Raw genomic sequence first — 17123 nt, forward strand, 5'->3', positions numbered from 1 at the left:
CAGCAGACTAGTCGCTGCCTGGGTCTAAGAAGAGAGGAGAGTGACTGCTAACGGGTGCAGGGTCTCCTTTCTGGGTGATCAGATGTTCTGGCGTGAAACAGTGGTGGCGGCTGCACAGTACTGGGAATGTGCTAAGTGCCACTGAACTGCACGCTTCAACGTGGCTTAAATGGTGCATTTTACATTAGCTGTGTTTTCCTAAAATATATTTTTTAAATTGGCCAAGAAGCATCTACCTGTAGAGGAGTGACAATGGCCAAGTCCCTCTTCCTCTCTGAACTTCAGTTTCTTCATCTGCAAAATGAGGGCATGGACACCACCCACGTCCTGGGTGGCCGTGCAGACTGCAGCTGTCGATCCTTGGGCTCCCTACCTACTCCCGCCCCCGGGACCTTGAGGGGCTCACGGCCACGAGGCAGATAACGTATCTGACCACGGGACTCCCATGACACGTGCTCAGGAGGCACTGGGCACGGTATGACCCCGAGCCAGGCTCAGGTGCCCACACTCAGTAGGGCTCAGCAAGTGCCCTTTCCCCTTAAGGCCCCAGGCAGGTTCTTCGGTGTTTGTCCCTGCAGCCTGTCCCTGGTGTTCTGACTCATGATAACACCTCGAGCTGGAGCAGATCATATTTCAAACTCTGGTAGCCTGGTCTGAGCAATTGGGCACTCTAGATTTAATTCTGCAGGTAATTTGAACGATGCTATCTAATTTCAAATGTCCCTGCTCTTATGAGTGCAAAAGCAGCATAATTTTTAATTAGTGGGTAAACAGTAAATAATGAATGGCAGTAAGTGGATACCACTGTTAATTAAAAATCCATGGTTGATAAAAATCAATTTGGTCCATGTATTTAACTCAGTTTATCAGGTCCCTATGAAAAAGTTGTGTAACCCAGCCCACAGCACCATCTGCTTTCAGTGTTGTTTGTTTCTTTGGCCCTTCAGTTAAGACTTTCCTGGGGGAAGAAAAAGAGGGAGGGGGGAAAAAGCCAAGAAAATAAAAACATCTACTGCAAAAAGATGCAATTGAGAAAATGTCATGGAATCATTTATAATTGGTTCATTTTATTTTTGCAACCTTGAAGTTGAGGCTTCCGGAAGAACCAAGAGGCGACATTATATTCCGCTCTGATGTTCTCATCAAGGTCTCTGGTTCTGTTTGTGTTTGTGTGTACATGCTCTGAATGCAGTGAGATTTAGCTGTATCTCTTCATCTCCCGACGTAATTAAACTCTAATTTCTCGCAGAAAAACAAGACAAACTAAAACAACTTAGCAGAAACATAGCATCTGAGGATTCGTGACAAAATATAATGTCAAGGGCCATCTCTTCTCCGGGCCTTCAGGGAGGGTACAGGGAAAAAAGAAAGAAAAGAGCTTGTTTTCTTTAGAACAGAAAACATTTCCTCAGGAACCCGAGTTTCGGGGAAACAATGACAAGACAATTTTCAGGGCCCATTCGCTATTCTGCTCTGGATGTGAGCTCGATTTTCCCACCAGGCAAATAACACTGACCCCGTTTGATCTTTTTCTTCGCTTTGCTTCCATCCATTCTCCGAATCAACACTTTCGGACAGGTTTCATTGACACCGCGATGTTCAAATTAACCCGCAGAATTGAATCCAGGGAGCCCAGTGTCTGCGGCGGAGTTGATTGCGGAAGCCCCCCAGTGCTCGAGGTGTTGGCGCCGGGGTGCGTCTGCTGTCGGGCTCAGGACTCCGCGTGGGCTCACGCCGGGACTTGGCCCGACTTTGATGCCCACCCACCCGCCCCCCGCAATGTCGGGCTTGGGCGCCCCCAAAATTAGATGTGCCGGGCTACCATGGAAAGCCCACGGCTTCCCTTCCGGCCGGTGTCTGCAGAGTGCCCGCGCTCCGCCAAGTCTCCAGCCCCTCGCACTCGCGGGGATGCAGGACGAGCCGCGGCTCAGCCACCACACCCTGAAGTCCAACCACCTGGACAAATCCTGGCCCTGTCACATTCGGGGGCACGCACCCCGTGTAAGGCGAACCTTCTCGAGGAGCCCGTCGCTCTGACCGTGAGACGCACTCGGCGACCACGCTCGCTTAACAGAAGACACCCCACTGTCGCCATCGGCAGCATTGCCCCTGGAGACCCCAAGTCTCCAGGTGTGACCCCGACCTCCAGGGAAGTGAGGAACCCACTCTGCCTCGCTCTCCCGAGAGGCCACTGGGGTTTGGGCAGCTTGGGGTCAAGGTGTCCAGTTAGAGTGCTCCAAGGGCGCAGCGTGGGGTCCCCAGGCCTCCCGAACCCCAGACGGGAAGGCGCGGCGAGTGCTGGGGGAGGGGCAGAACCTGCCAGCGTCCCCTCTCCACTCAGCCCCCAGCCCCTCCTGGGCCTCCGGGGGGCTGACGCCTCTGCCAGGCCCCCCAGCGCCCCAGAGTCGGCGCGCCCCGCCCGCTCGGGCCGCAGGCTCCGTGGGAAGAGCAGGGTTGGAAGGCCTCTGCAGGAGCTGGCCCCTGTGAGCACCGCCGGGGCTGTGATAGCCGGACGGACGCTGCTCGCCGCCAGCTTCCCACAGATCCCGCCATCTGGGCCGTCTCGGGCCGCCCCTCCTGCGTGGAGACGGCGGTCTCTGCGGACCCTCTGCTCCTCGGCAGCTGGAGGTCTTGGCGGCCTCGCCTCCGAGCGGTGCCTAGAAGAGACTGGGAACAGTCCCACGGCCGGCTTGACTCCTGTCCAGGGCCGCGCTGAGCGCATGTGGGGGTCGCTCGCGAGGACTGGAAGGCCCGCGTGCTTCCTGCGCCCATCCGCCGGGACCCTGCCCCCCCCCCACCAGCTCATCAGTTCCAACCCCAGCCCCCAGGCTCGGGGACGAGGCCCTCCTTCGAGAAGGGCCCTGTGCCCACTCACTCACCACACACCGGCTGAGCACCAGCCCGTGCGGGCACTGGCTGGGCTCCGCAGACACAGAGATGGACACCCCAAGGCCCAGCACAGAGGCGAGACGGGAAGCGAGTGGCCTGAGGGGCGGGCAGCAGGCTTGGCCCGTCCGTGCCAGGAGGCTGGGATCCCGGGGTGGGCACGCCTGGAAACCCAGGGGGAGGTGAGTCAGGAATCGAATTCGAGGTTCCCCAGCAGAGGGGCCCGTGCCTGGCTCCAGAACCGGGGGTCTGGGGGAGCTCTGTGGTGGAGGTGGGGCACAGCACCCCCAGCTCCCTGCTGCCTCCCAGGGAGGCCGGGTGGTGGTGGGAAGGCAGGTGGGGCGGGCAGTGCTCCTGGGCTGTGCTGGGGTCTCTCACCCGGGCCCGTCTGCTTTGCAGCTTGCACGGCAGAGGCTGCTGGGGCAGCAGGGGGCAGCCGCCTGCGCTGGGAACCCCGCTGTCAGCACCCCCTGCCGGACAGAGTGCCCGGCACTGCGATCCTGCCCCCGCGCCTCGACGGGCCCTGGATCTCCACTGGGTAAGATCCCAGGTCACCAGACCTCGGGCCCCTGGGCTGGGAGACTTCTGCCTCTCTGAGCCTCCGTGTGCACGTCTGTGAAATGGGCGCAGTTCACCCAGTTGTCCAAGAGGCTGGTACCTGCCACGACCGTGGCCTTCTTTGCCACCCCGCCCCAGGGTGCAGCGGGAGGCAGGGACTGCGTCGGGCATCTCACCCAGCCACAAACAGCAAATGGATACAGCCCATTCATTCAGCACCGCAAGCTCCCATTACACAAACACTTATTGAGCACCCATGCCGAGCTAGGTGCATGGGCAGGCAGCAGGACGCGTGCTAAACGTGCAAACACAGAAACAAATAATATGAACTTGAGATACGGCTAAGCTCCGCAATGAAGGAAATAAATTTGTGGCTGTGACAGCAAGTGGCCTGGAGCGTTCTTTAGAGAGTTCTCACGGGTGGCTTCTTGGAGGTGGTGGCATTTGGCTGAAAGCTGAGAGTCGGCCATGCAGAGAGCCAAGGAAAGAACCAGGCAGAGAGTGCGGCCAGTGCAAAGGCCCTGAGGCAGAAGTGGCAGGCCCCCCCGATTCTTTTTCCTACCTGACAGGCTCACTGACATTTCAGGGGTCCAGCTGCTGCTCTGCCCTCATCTGTGGTGCACAAACTGCATAGCAGTCAGCGGAGTCCCCCCTCCCAGGGCTGGGGTTGGGGAGAAGGGGGCTGTGGCCCCTGCTGCACCTGGCCATCCCTCCCTCCTCCCCCGTCCCCGCTGGGCCAGTCCCATCCTGTGGTCAAGGACGGGCCTCTGCACGTCCTCCACGTTACCTCCTGAGGTCAGGGAGAAACTCAACTGCCAAACATCTGCTAGTGCTTTGGGTGGAGGGAGGGACGCGAGTTCTGCAAAGCCACTTCGAGCACATTCCCAGGCTCTGCCGGCTGCATGCAGCCCCCACCCTGCTGCGTGATCCAGGTGGGATCCGTGCGCCCACTAGCCGGGGTCGCTCTGAGACAGAGCTGGGGTGCAGGCTGCTCCTGCCCCGAGACAACAGCATTCTGGAGCAGCTCTTCTAAGAAACCTCTTCTAGAACTTCTAGAAAGTTCCCCACTGTGCTCCCCAGGCAGACCTTGCTGCGTCTGGGAGGAGAGTGGGAAAAGGTTCAGTCTGGCAACCCCCGAGGTGTGTCCAGTGTGACCGGCCGTGTCCCCTTGGGCAGATCTGCCCCCTCTGAGACCCTCGGGGATGTGGGTCACCCCTCCCCATCTGCATCTGCCACCTATACTACTGTTTACTATTTTTCTGTAAACCAACTTGCTTTTATTTACTTAAACATATTCATTTATTCTTATAGCTTTATTGAGGTATCACCAGCACACAGTACCACTCCACACATTTGCAGGGTAATAGAATTATTTTTAAAGGAAGCATAATACCAGCCTGGATATGGAGAACAGAGCCACTTATCATAAATAAGAGGCCACTGTAAAAAGAAACTCCATAACCACAAACAACATAATTAAACCCTCTCCAGATCTGCTGCCTGCCCAAGGCTGCACGTCTGCTCTCTCCGGGAGGAAAGGGAGCCGGGGCTAAAGACAGCCGCGCCCGGCGGAGACTTTGTCCTCAACACCAGCGGGAAGATCGGAAGACGGGAGGTTCCGTCGTGTAGTGGTCAGCGCCCGGGACGCTGAGGAGGAGAGGGAATTACCGCCATTTCCTCGCAGGGCGCTAGGTGCTTCCTGTCCTACAGCCCTGGTAGGAAAACATCAGAAAACCAGCAGCCAGGGGGTGCTCGGTTGCGGTGAAATCTGCCCCTCAGAGCCCTGGACGGGGAGTCCCACCAGGCGTCACTTAGCCTCCGTCCCCCTGCAGCGGCCGCCCCTGGCCCTGTCTGCACCACCAGCAGGGCGGAGTGTGGGCCCAGCCTGGCGCCTGTCTTGTGAAGGGGTCTCCCTGGCACGCAGCCACGCCCGTTCCCTACTGCGCCATCTGTAGCTGCTGTGACTCTCCGGTTGCAACTTAGAGTAGCTGCACAAAAACAAAAATATTCCTTACCTGACCCTTTGTGGAAAAGGTTTGCTGACCCCTGACTTAGGTCAACAAGCCCAGTCACAGGATGACCCTGGTTGGGGAAGCCAGCCTATCGAAGGGGGACGCACCACACAAGCAGCCGTCACCCCGATTCACTCAGCCAGGGCCTAGGAAGGGCCCGGGAGTCCGAGGGGGAGAGGAACAGGCGGTACAGGGCTCACGGTACAGCAGGGTGCAAAGGGGCCCCCGGTTAGGGCCATTAGGGGCGGACGAAAGGAGAACTAGGTGGCTTTTGTTGGGGCCATCAGGCGCCGCGTGGAAGGCCCCAGTCCCAAGGTGGGGCTGACCAAGGGCGGTGAGGGCAGCCGAGGCTGTCGGGGCCCAGGCCTGAGCCGAGGCCTGGAGTGGAGGCCTGGAGTGGAGGCTGGGGGGCAGCAGCCAAGTCCAGGGGGGCCAGTGTTCGCTTCCCTCCCCAAACCCTGTCTCCTTCCTACCCCGGCAGCTGCGAGGTGCGGCCCGGACCGGAGTTCCTCACCCGCTCCTACACCTTCTACCCCAGCCGCTTCTTCCGAGCCTACCAGTTCTACTACCGGGACCCCTTCTGCCGGGAGCCTGCCCACTCGCTGCTCATCAAGGGCAAAGTCCGCCTGCGCCGGGCCTCCTGGGTCACCCGGGGCGCCACGGAGGCTGACTACCACCTGCACAAGGTGGGCATTGTCTTCCACAGCCACCAAGCCCTGCTCGATGTCACTGGGCGCCTCAACAAGACCCGGGCCGGCCAGGACTGCGCCCGGCGGCTGCCCTCCGCCCGGGCCTGGCTGCCGGGGGCGCTGTATGAGCTGCTGAGCGCCCGGGCCGGGGGTGGCTGTATGGCGGCCCTGGGCCTCACCATGCACGAGCTCAGCCTGGTCCGCATGCAGCGCTACCTGCAGCCCCAGCCCGAGGCCGCGTCCCGGCCGGTGGAGGAGCTGTACCTGGGGGACATCCACACAGACTGGGCAGAGAGGCAGCAATACCGGCCCACCGGCTACCAGCGCCCACTGCAGAGCGCCCTGGTGAGTCTCGGCCCCTGGGAGGGGAGCTCTGAGCCCCAGCCCAGCCCCCTGTGTGATCGGGTGCCTGCCTAGCCCCTTTCTGCCAGCTCTTGCCCCGGCCCCTCCCACTCTGGTCTGCTTGCCTCAGGACATTTGCACAGGCTGTTCCCTCTGCTGGCGATATCTTTTCTCAGGCCTTTCCAAGGCTGGCTGGCTTTTTCCGGAAGGAACACTGTTTGGCCTTCCCAGCCTGGTCCTCTCAAGCCCACGTGCTCCAGATTCAGTTGTGGCCCCTGGGGGGGGGGATTTCTGCCCCTGCTGGGCACGTGGGCTGGGGCAGGTTTGCCCCCGCTGGGTTCTCAGCTCAAAGGTCCCCTCTATTCCCATTCTGACACTTCCCGTTTGTGTCCGTCCCAGCACTCAGCACAGCCTGAAGGTCTGTTGTTTACTTGCTTATTGCCTCCTGGCTCTAGTGCCAGACCCTCCACAAGGCCCCGGCCTCTGCCGCCTCCCCAAGTGGGCCTGGCACATGATCAGGGCCAATAAAAGTTGGTGAATCAATTAGCATAAAAGCAGCTTTCTCCAGGGCTCCCCCGCCCAAACGCCACCCCATCAGACTCTCAGCGTGGAGCCTCGCTGCTGACCTGAATGCAGAGCCATCGAGGCGCACCTTTCCATGTAAGCCCTGGCGGCGCAGCATCACCTGGGCAGCCTGTTAGAGGGCGGAGTCCGTCTCAGCAGGTCTGAGGGGGGCCCGGGGTTCTGCATTTCTAGAAGCTCCTAGGTGGTCCGTGGGACACCCTCTTGGGTGGGGGCTGCAGTCAGACGGGAACCGCCTTCTCTTTGAGGGTCCCCCCAGACTCCCAAGTGAATTTCGCTTAAGCTGATTAAGTTAGACTTCAAGTGAAGCCGTCGCAAACATACTGTCCTAATTTGGGTGAGATCTGGTCGCCCTTTTTGCTGATGAGCAAACAGGCAGGAGGAAACTTTGTGTGGCATGCCCCGGGCACGCCGCTCGGAACGTAGCTGGTGCGGGGGTGAGGGAGACCTCGCTGGTGGCTGGTGAAGTCCAAGGACCCCTCCACGGAAAAATGGTTTTAAAGGCATAAGACAAAATGCATGGGATTTAAGTTGAAAACTAATTCTATTTTAAACGTTACCCAAGTCTTAAAACATTAATTGATGATAGAAGAATACGATGAATATGAATTCATTATTTGCCCTAATGTCAAAGCAGTGACAAGCGTAAACAACGTTTCCAGCATCTGCAACACTGTTTATGTGATGCTGGTGACAAACTCGGATGTTCTACTGAAGCTACTGGGGTTTGCTGCATACATGCACAATGGGAAGAAATGTTAACTTTGATTAGTTAAAGGTTAGTGAAAATGCAGTTGAGGTTAGAACTGCCGCACAAGGCAGCAGCCAGCGAAGTATTTTTGAAAGTGAAAATGAATGGGGAACGGGATGGAGGAGCTCAGCATCCCTATCAAGCGCTCTTTGAGCCCTTGGGCTGCCCTCACCTCTCTTAGCATGTATTGAGTGCCCACTGTGTACTAGACACCCAAGGAACTAAACCAGCCGGGGCAGCTTCCCAGCCCTGGGAGCAGCCGCTTTTCCGAGCCACCAGCAGGAACACTGGGGGTGGGACAGACCCGGTGCCTGCCCACCTTCGCCCTCTCCCTCCCCTCCTCCTAAGCCAGGATCTGGGTAGCGGAGAAGGAGCAGACAAGAAGTTCTCATAATCAGAAAATCAGCCTCAGAGTTCTTTTTATGACCTCAAAATTATTCCCCTTTTGGCAACCAATGTTCTGGGCTGTTCTGGCGTTAATCCTGCTTAGAGAAGAGAAGGCGCGGGTGCTGAGTTGATTACAGGCCCCCACCACCTCATTAGGAGGGAGAGTGCTCTGAATGCAGAGAGGGCAGATCCCCGGGGGCTGCAGCCTGACAATTTCATGCCTCCCCAGGCAGGACTCTGGGGCCGTGGCTGTCTCTGCCCTCCCTGCCGCCCTGCCAGCCCGGGTGGCCAGAGCCGCCTGGAATGTGACCGAGAAGCAAAGCACATAGAAGTGTACGCAGGGACCAGCAGGGCCAGATGCACAGGCATTAAATTAAATGTCCTCGCACCAACTGGCCCCCTTCTCGGGAAAAAAAAAAAAAAAAGAAAGAAAGATAATTTAAAAGAAGGAAATGCTGCAGATAAATCCCCAAATAACGAATTAGTCATTACCTTATGCTCTCCGGGGCCCAGGCCTTGCCCACGACCCAAACCAGATGGTAAACATGAACATTTTTAGAAGTTAATTTAAAACCAATTTCATCCCCAAATTCATTGCCTGGGTATAGAATCCTAATCAATCAGCCAACACTCCACCAAAATCATCTGAGCCTGGTGTCACCTCTGGGGGTTAATTAGAAACTGTTATTTGCTGTTTGAGAAATAACTTTATGTAACAGGCTTAAACCAGTATGAGTTTGGCTTCGGCACAAGTGTGAATTCTGCTGGCTGGAGGCCTTGTTTATTAACACGTGCAACTCCGGACTTCTGCAGAAAAATGCCCGGAAGATTTTTGGTGGAGATGGGAATCTTATTTCAGCACCTTCAAAAGCACCAGAGAAGGAAATGCCTGTTCCATCTCCTCTCTCACCTTAAAAGCTTGCCAGTTCTTAATTTGTTTCTGCTATGCAGAAAACCACTTGCCCCAAATTACCAACTCGCGTCCCCCAATGTCCTCTCTGCATGCAGAGGGTATCTAATTTTTTCTCTTTTTTTCTATTTTTCTTCTCTGTAGTAGGGAAGAGCAGCCCTGGGATTATTTTGATGTAACGCATTATGTCCTGTCGATACACATTAGTGTGACAACAGTCGGAATGTGGGTTAAAACGCCTAAATTAAAGTAGACTCTTATCAGTCGGCATCCCAATTACCGACACTCCCGCTAACTACTCAGCTCGCTTGTTTCTGTCACAAACATTTTTGCAGCCATTTGCTGGCATTTCACATGTCTTTAAGCATTCTGGGTCAAAAATCCCCCAACCAAAAGCAATGTGGTCTCCTATATTATGGAAATCAAGCAGAGTTTGGGTTCGTGATAAAAATAAATAATAAGAGCTTTTAAAATGTGGCAATCCAAATTCTCAATCATCCAATATTTTCTTTCTGAGCTAGAACTCCCAACATCACTTGTTTGACATGAAACTCACCGAGCAGTGATCTGTGAAAATCTTTTTGTTTTTTCTATTGCAAGAAAAAATATATTGGAGGCAATTTTCCATTTGGGCCCTCAAAATGCCCCCTCTCCCTGGCCTGTCCTGCTCGGACCCTTGACCCCAGAGCAGGGGATGTTTGCTCATTCCCATGTCAGTTGTGACAAGTAGCAGTTCCAAAGCCATTTACCTTTCAGAATGGGGCCCTGGACTAAATTCTGAGCAGCAGCTTCCTTTAAAAAAGCAAAACAAAACAATAAGATATCTGTATCTGGTTCCTTCTTGGCCTCTACTGCGCCTTTTCACTCCAAAATGCAGACTGACTACTCCCACGCAATTTGGTTCAGCATCTGTTTCCTGTTGACATGTTTTACTGTAAACCCAGCTCCTGAGAATCTGCAAGGCAGGGCGACTGTCAATCAGGCCAAGGATAGAGGAAGATCAGTTCCCAGCCTGGGGCACTCACGGGCCGTGGCTACACCTGAAAACTCGAGTGTGGCTGGTTCTCTCCATGTCATGTAACACCAGAATGAAGGTGTTTGAGCCACGGGTCTCCACAGCTTTCCAGCTGTCTCCTTGGCAGATGCTGAGCAGCGGGCTCCAAAGGCACGAGCATTCTGTTGGCTTTTCATCCCTGTTGCCATGCTCACCTTCCAATGTGGATTCCCAGACATAAGAGGCCTCCCGTCTCTACCTGGTACACTCTGAGGCTTTCGGGACAGAAAAATGGGGGCTCAGACAGGCATGGCCTAAGCCAGGCTGCATTGCAGCTGGTCTCACCCTTCCGGGCTGGACGGCCTGGGCGGGCCAGCTGACCCTCTGGGTTTCAGCTTCCTCAGCTGTGACATGTGGCAGGTGCCTGGGAAGCGCTTAGCAGAGCACCTGGCCCTTCGGGAGGACCTCAAAGAGTGAGGACGCGGTAATGAGAGCAAGGAGGGAAAAGAGAAGCTTAATGGTCGGATATCAGGACCAAGCCGGCTGGGCGTGAGAAGGGACGGCTTCTTTCAAATCCTCAGACACAGGGCCCGCCCACACCCCCGTTCTTCTCCCCTTTATTCATGCAATGACAACCTGCTTGCTGGGAGGCAAGCACTGTGCTAGGCCCTGGGTCCTGAGTAGCCACAGAAAGGTAGTTGGGTTTTCTAGAACTTACTAATGAAGTAGGAGGGGTGGAGAAAAAAAACTGTGGGGCTGGTGGGTCTATGAGAAAAATAAAAGAGGGCGCTGTGGTGGCCCCACAGGATGCTTCCCGTGGGTGAGCACAGGCCTCTCTAGGGCCGCTCTGCGCTGGGATCTAAAGGAGGAGTAGCTGGCTGGCCCTTCTGGGCGGGAGCTCCAGGTAGAAGGGACCTGGGCGCCAAGGCCCGGGGAGCGAGGCTGCCTGGACCAGAGCACAGTGCAGGGGTCCCGGCTGGAGGCAGGGAGGAGGAGACAGATGGTGGCCTCACCCTGCCTCGGCTGCACCCCTGCCTTCGCCGGCTGGGGCAGCCACCGTGTTCCTGTTTGCCTTTTGCAGCACCACGTGCGGCCCTGCCCGGCCTGCGGCCTGGTGGCCCGCGCCGACGTGCACCACCCGCCCGCGCTGCCCGCCCGGCTGGCGCTGCCGCTGCGGCTGGGCGGCCGCTGGGTGAGCGCGCGCTGCGAGGTGCGCCCGGCCGTGCTGTTCCTCACGCGCGCCTTCGCCTTCCACGCGCGCAGCCGCTCCTGGGAGGGGCGCTACCACCACTTCTCCGACCCCGCCTGCCGGCAGCCCACCTTCACCGTGTTCGCGGCCGGCCGCTACAGCCGGGGCGCGCCGTCCGCCAGGGTCCGCGGCGCCACCGAGCTGGTGTTCGAGGTCACGCGGGCCCACGTGACGCCCATGGACCGGGGCACCGCGGCCATGCTCAACCTCTCGGAGCCCAGCAGCTGCGGGGGCCCCGGGGCCTGGACCGTGGGCACCGAGCGGGACGTCACAGCCACCAACGGGTGCCTGCCGCTGGGCATCAGGCTCCCGCACGTGGAGTACGAGCTCTTCAAGGTGGAGCACGACGCCTTGGGGCAGAGCCTGCTCTTCATCGGACAGAGGCCCACGGACGGGTCCAGCCCGGACACCCCAGAGAAGCGCCCCACCTCCTATCAGGCGCCGCTGGTGCTCTGCCGCGGGGACGCGCGCGACCCCTCGGGGCCCCCGCAGCACGAGCCGCGGCGCACGGCCCCCCGCGGCCGGGGCCCGGACCCCCGCGCGGCCCCTCTGCCCCTCCTGGCCCTCGTGCTGGGGCCGGCCTTCCTCTGGTGGCCGTGACATCGGCCTTCCACGGCAAGGTGGCTCCCTGGACCCCCTGACCCTGCGGGCTCCCGCCTGGCACGGGCGCCTCTGACTCAGCGCGAAGGCCCCCCTCCTCCTCCACGCCACCACCGGGGCTGCTCCCGGACCCAGCCGGGCCGCGTGGCCGGCGCACCAGCCGCACGCCTGCCAGGCCTGCGCCCTGCAGAGGCCCGGTCCGCCGGCCCCGGCTGGGACGCGCTGGATGGGCTTCCAAAGGCTCAGTCCCCGTTTCCCTACTTTCCTCATCATCAGCAGTCTGAGGACCGGCGCTGGCCAGGGGTCCAACCGAGCCCCGTCCCACAGTCCCTGCCCGTCCCCCACCCCCGGGAGTGTGTGAGGCGGGAGACAGGACGCCCGGGGTGGCGCCTGGGGACAGTGCCTGCTGCTCTGCCAAGCCTGCAGGTTGTTGTTTAATGATTATTAATTCGAATCTAGCAACACATACTCAACGTGGGGCCATGAATTAAAGATGTGGCTTAGGGCTTTCAGTAGTTCTCAGCTTTCTGGCGGAGGGCTGGTCTCTTTGGGGGCGACTCAGCTTCCCCGAGTCATGGCTGCTGCATTTGCCCGCATCTGCCCGTGCCCCTGCGAGTCCAACCTCAAGCTGTCAGCACCACCGCAGGTAAATCCAGTCCTCCTGGGCCAGCCTGCAGTGGGGAGGGCTCCCTCAGAGCTGGGAAGCTGGCCTCCAAGCCCCTCACCCACGCGGATGCCAGCCTGCACCGGGTGGCTGCTGGGGCCAGGTCTGGGGAGAAAAACAGCGTTTCCAGCCTTCAGAGAGTAATTAATACTAATGATAGCAGTCGCACTAACACGCTCTGCAATTAGCCCTGCACAGCCGCCCTCTGCTTTCAAGACTCCCTGTGCTTGACTGACAGAGAGCCGCGGCCTCTGATCTCCGCGACCACCCCAGGCAGAGGTCAGGGTGGCCAGGCTGAGGGGCAGCGCCTGGACACGAGGGGCCAGGAAGCTTCACCTCGCCCAGCTCCTTGCCACGACACTAATGTAGGGGTGTCCTCGCCTGCGCAGGGGTGGGCTGCCATCCTGGTGGGGACCGGCTGTGCCCCCCCAAGGGACCCTGCCTGTGTTCCCAGGGTCTCATCTGTATGCCGAGAAATTGGCTGGCGTCCTGGTGGGCTCGAGGGTTTTCAGGACTGTGGGCTGATGCTTCGACCTCCTTCCTCCTCCGATTCCCATCTCTGGCTCTTATCACAGATCTTGAACAACAATTGTCTGTGAGGCTAATGATGCTTTCAGAAAGAAGCCCTTGTCCTCCCTGAGACTGTGTGGGGTTCAATCAGCCCGCTGAAATTACTCTAACTTATTACCCATTCTATTTAAAAAAAAAAAAGAAAAGAAAAAATAACCTCCAAGTTAATATTCTCTGTGGGTCTCAGGCAGCTACGAGTGTTCCTGACATATTTACCAAAGCACAAGAAATAATTAGATTATTTACAGTCTTAGACTACATTGGGGTTGGGGGGAGTCCCCGGTGGGGGTGACGGTGGGTGTCGGCAATATGTCCACAGCTGAGCAGGTCTTGTATCCAAGGCTTGGAGCAACCATGCCACCATTTATCATCAAATTTGAATCTTTTAATAAAATTAAACAGCCTGAAAAATGTTCTCGCTGGTTATTAAAGTCAACCAAGGGGATTATGGTTCTAAAGAAAGGAAGCGGAGTGTCTTCTACAGAACGTGTGGAAGAGGATAAAACCAGCGAAGGTAAACCCCGGCACTCTCAGTTCCGCTCTCCTGCCACTGCGGCCCTCCTTAAACCCCCAGGGCTTCCTTTGCTCCTGGAATAAAATCCCTGTTGTGAGGTTCGCCATACCTCCCAAGCGGCCTTCTTTCTGTTTCTCCATCCCCCGGGCTGTTGCCGCCTCGGGGCCTTTGCACATGCCCTTGCTGCTGCCTAACCCTCTTCCCCTAGGCCTTCAGAATCGTGGCTCTCTCCCTTCATTCAAGTCTCAGGGCAGACGTCACCTTTGCAAGGAGACCCACATCCCAAGAAAAAGACCCTCCCCTTGTCCTGTCGACTCATTGCATCACGCATGGCCTTGTGCTCTTCATAAGGCATGCTGATCGCTGTCTGAAACGATCTCGTGCATTCATGTTTACTCTCTGCCCCCTCCGCCGGGACGGCGAGCCCCACGGGCAGCGCTGTGATCTTTCGCAGGGCACGCAGTGCCTGGAGGACGGCAGCTCAGTAAACAGGCTGACTACGCGGACGGCCATCCCTGCCGGGCCTCGCACCCAGGCTGGCAAACAGGCCCCTGCCACGTGTCAGGTGCTGTGTCCCCGGGAGGCCCAGCTGCGCAGGGTAGAGGGTACGATGCTCTGCATCTTGCGCACGAGAGCGTGGAGAGGCAGAGAGAGGGGAAGGGGCCTGCCCGAGGTCCGGCCGTGAGCGAGACCGGCGTCCAGGCCCTCGCAGCTGATTGGGCTCGGGGTGTCGCCCTGGCTCCCAGAGAGAGTGGGACTCCTCGACTGGGTTGGGGGAAAGCAGCGTGGTCTGGTCCGCCCTCGGGGCCTGCAGGAGGTGTCTCTCAGGTGGGGTGCGTGCAGCAGGAGAGACATTTCCTGGCCTTCGCCCTCCCCCCCCCCCCCGGGCTGCTTGGCTGGGGCCGGGATGCTCAGAGGAAGCACGAAGGCTGCAGAAAGGCTATGGTCCCTTTCTCCTGGGCAGGGGTCACTGCCGCCCAGACTGACGAAGGAAGGGTCATTTCAGAGGCCGAGGGGCCAGGGAGGCTCTCTGGGCCGGGGCAGAGGCCCGAGGGCACCACACCCTCCGGCCCTGCGCTCTGGACTGTACCTGGTCCCTACCCTGCACCTGAGACCTGCGTGAGCAGTTATCCGCGGGGACAGCAGGCAGGCCCGGAGTCCCAGTACGAAACGAGACAAAACACAATTAATGCTCTGCATTGTGTGTTCAGTCACGTTCTGACGCGTGGCGAGTGGGGGAGCCGCGCAGTTGATAATTTCATAGCGCAACTCCCAGGAGAGCAAATGAGCTTTTTTTTTTAATAAAAAGTTTAAATTGTACACAGCTCTCAGAGGCCCATTAACTAACAGATGCTGGTTATCAAAAGAAGTTATTTCTTTGCCTTTCTCCAAGCGCATGTGTTTAATCTCCCAGCAGTGTCACCAGGCTGAGCGGCAGTGTGTGGCTTGGTGACGCGGCCGGCCGGCACGTGGCCCCGGCCCGTGTGTCCTCCCCTGGGAGCCCAGGTGACTCAGGCGGGAGGCGCTGGGGCTTTCTGACGCAGGATGCGGAGCTGCGTCACAACCATTAGTCACAGGTGGGGGCCGAGGGGGCAGGTGAACTTGGGCCGCAGTGTGCGGCCTCCTGTCCGACCCGGAGGACTTTAAGGGACTGAAATCCGGCCCCTTCTCACACATGTCGGCCCCCTTAAATGGATGTGACAATGGCAGCACATCACCTGTTGACATTGCGAGAACTCACCTAAGCTCCCAGGCGGCTCCTCTCGGCACCTGCATCCTCCACCCAGCCACAGTGGCCTCCTTGCCGTCCTGCAGTCACGCCCAGCTTGGCCGCTCTCAGGGCCTTTGCATCAGCTCCTCCCTCCCCTGGGACCCTCTGCCCACCCCAACCCGGCCACCCCCAAAGCGCAGCCTCTGTGCACCTCAGCACCCATTTTGTCTTCCTCATGACACCGCCAGATCTGAAATCTGCAAACACCCTATCTGTTCGTTTCCTTATTCACTCACTGGTAGCCCCTCTCCTCTGGACTGTGATCCTCGAAGCCAGGGCCTTGTCTTTCTCGGCCCCCAGGGCATCCCCGTGTGTGGAAGTGCGCACGCCGGGAGGTCGGCACGTGCCAGTGAAGTGAATAAACGAGTCCTGGTTGGAGGCACTGAATTCAAGCATCAGGATGACAACCACACGCTCTAAATACTGGCTTGGAATTTTGATGTCGATTGGGCCTGTTGTCTACTATCCAGGGTATGTCTAGAAAGGCCCTGAAGCTGTCCCCGAACAGGAGGCCGCAGGACCTGGCACGGGCCCCTTGAGAGTCCCTCGAGAGCTTCTCGCCCTGCAAAGGCCGCGGAGGCTGGAGAGGTGCCCAGATTTTCCACCCTTAGCCTCCGAACCTCCCCCACCCCGCCCTCCACCCCCCCGGCTTCCGTTTCTTTTCTTTTGCTTTGTTTCTGCACGTATTGAGATGGAGACTATATACGTGTACGGCTTCGGTTTCTCCACCAATGAAACTGGCTGAAAGCTGATGGTTCCCGGAGCCCTCCAGTCCCCAACACCAGTCATGGGAAGACCTTAACTGGGAAGTGATTCTAAAGGAATCGACAACGTATTTTAAGAGAAAATGGCTTTAAACAAATAAACTTGCAGTGAGGATGAGTCTTTTTCCAGTGATGTAGTATTTATTTCCTGGGTGTTATTAGTAACCTGCTACTCTCACGCCTACTACATTTCATATTTTTTTAATCCCTCAGGAGACAAAAAAACTTAGCAAAATGTAGGTGGTCACTACTTACGTTGAAATCAACTGTCGCAGTTTGAGAAGGCCCACGCACGTACGTTTATCGAGCACCCAGAATGTGCCGGGTGCCATGCCGGGCACGCTGGAAGGCCTTCCCAACAAGGTGGGCAGCTGCACATGTGCTTATAGCTCTACTCCCTTCTGAAGCCCCAGTAAATTATGAGAAAAGAATAAAAAGGCACAAAATCACATGGATAAACAGAAAAGGAGACGAGAACATAACCAACAAGAAATGTCAGCAAATCCTGGACTTTGGAAAGCGGAAGGGCAGTTTATCATTAACAACAGGTTACAGAAAGCAAAGCACTGGCAGGGTGGTGGCAGGGTGGGGCGCAGAAGCAAGCCCACTTGTGCCATGGATGCCCCCCAAAGGCTTAGGAAGTGGTGGCCCCAGGAACCTCAGAAGGCAGGAGAGCAGTGAGGTTGAAAACAGGAGGAATCTTTGACATAATGTCATAAGTCTATAAAAGGAGTTCCACCCCAACATCCTCTCTCCAACGCCCATAAGAAACCAAAAGTTTAACCTGGCGATCTTTCAATGTAGGGACAGCCAGGGCAAGGTATCATGCTAAAAATATAGATACCTATTGAACGATACCTAATTTGAGAATCTGAAATCT

General features: G+C 57.4%; 1 protein-coding gene across 1 annotated transcript; it reads left to right on the top strand.

Moving 5' to 3' along the window:
* Nucleotides 1–1595: 1595 nt before the first annotated feature.
* Nucleotides 1596–11960, top strand: APCDD1L (APC down-regulated 1 like). Its single transcript, XM_075993392.1, has 5 exons — nucleotides 1596–1693; nucleotides 2342–2628; nucleotides 3286–3424; nucleotides 5938–6490; nucleotides 11193–11960. Exons 1-5 carry the CDS (start codon nucleotides 1596–1598, stop codon nucleotides 11958–11960), a joined length of 1845 nt encoding a protein of 614 aa, XP_075849507.1.
* The last annotated feature ends 5163 nt before the right edge of the window (nucleotides 11961–17123 follow it).

This window comes from Microcebus murinus, chromosome 16 (genome assembly GCF_040939455.1).
Source record: "Microcebus murinus isolate Inina chromosome 16, M.murinus_Inina_mat1.0, whole genome shotgun sequence".
Taxonomy (NCBI): domain Eukaryota; kingdom Metazoa; phylum Chordata; class Mammalia; order Primates; family Cheirogaleidae; genus Microcebus; species Microcebus murinus.

Coding starts and splice junctions, on each gene's coding strand:
- APCDD1L (XM_075993392.1), top strand. CDS start 1,596: ATGTTCAAATTAACCCGCAGAATTGAATCCAGGGAGCCCAGTGTCTGC. Junction 2,629..3,285: donor CTGCTCCTCGGCAGCTGGAG/GTCTTGGCGGCC, acceptor TCTGCTTTGCAG/CTTGCACGGCAGAGGCTGCT. Junction 6,491..11,192: donor GCCCACTGCAGAGCGCCCTG/GTGAGTCTCGGC, acceptor TGCCTTTTGCAG/CACCACGTGCGGCCCTGCCC.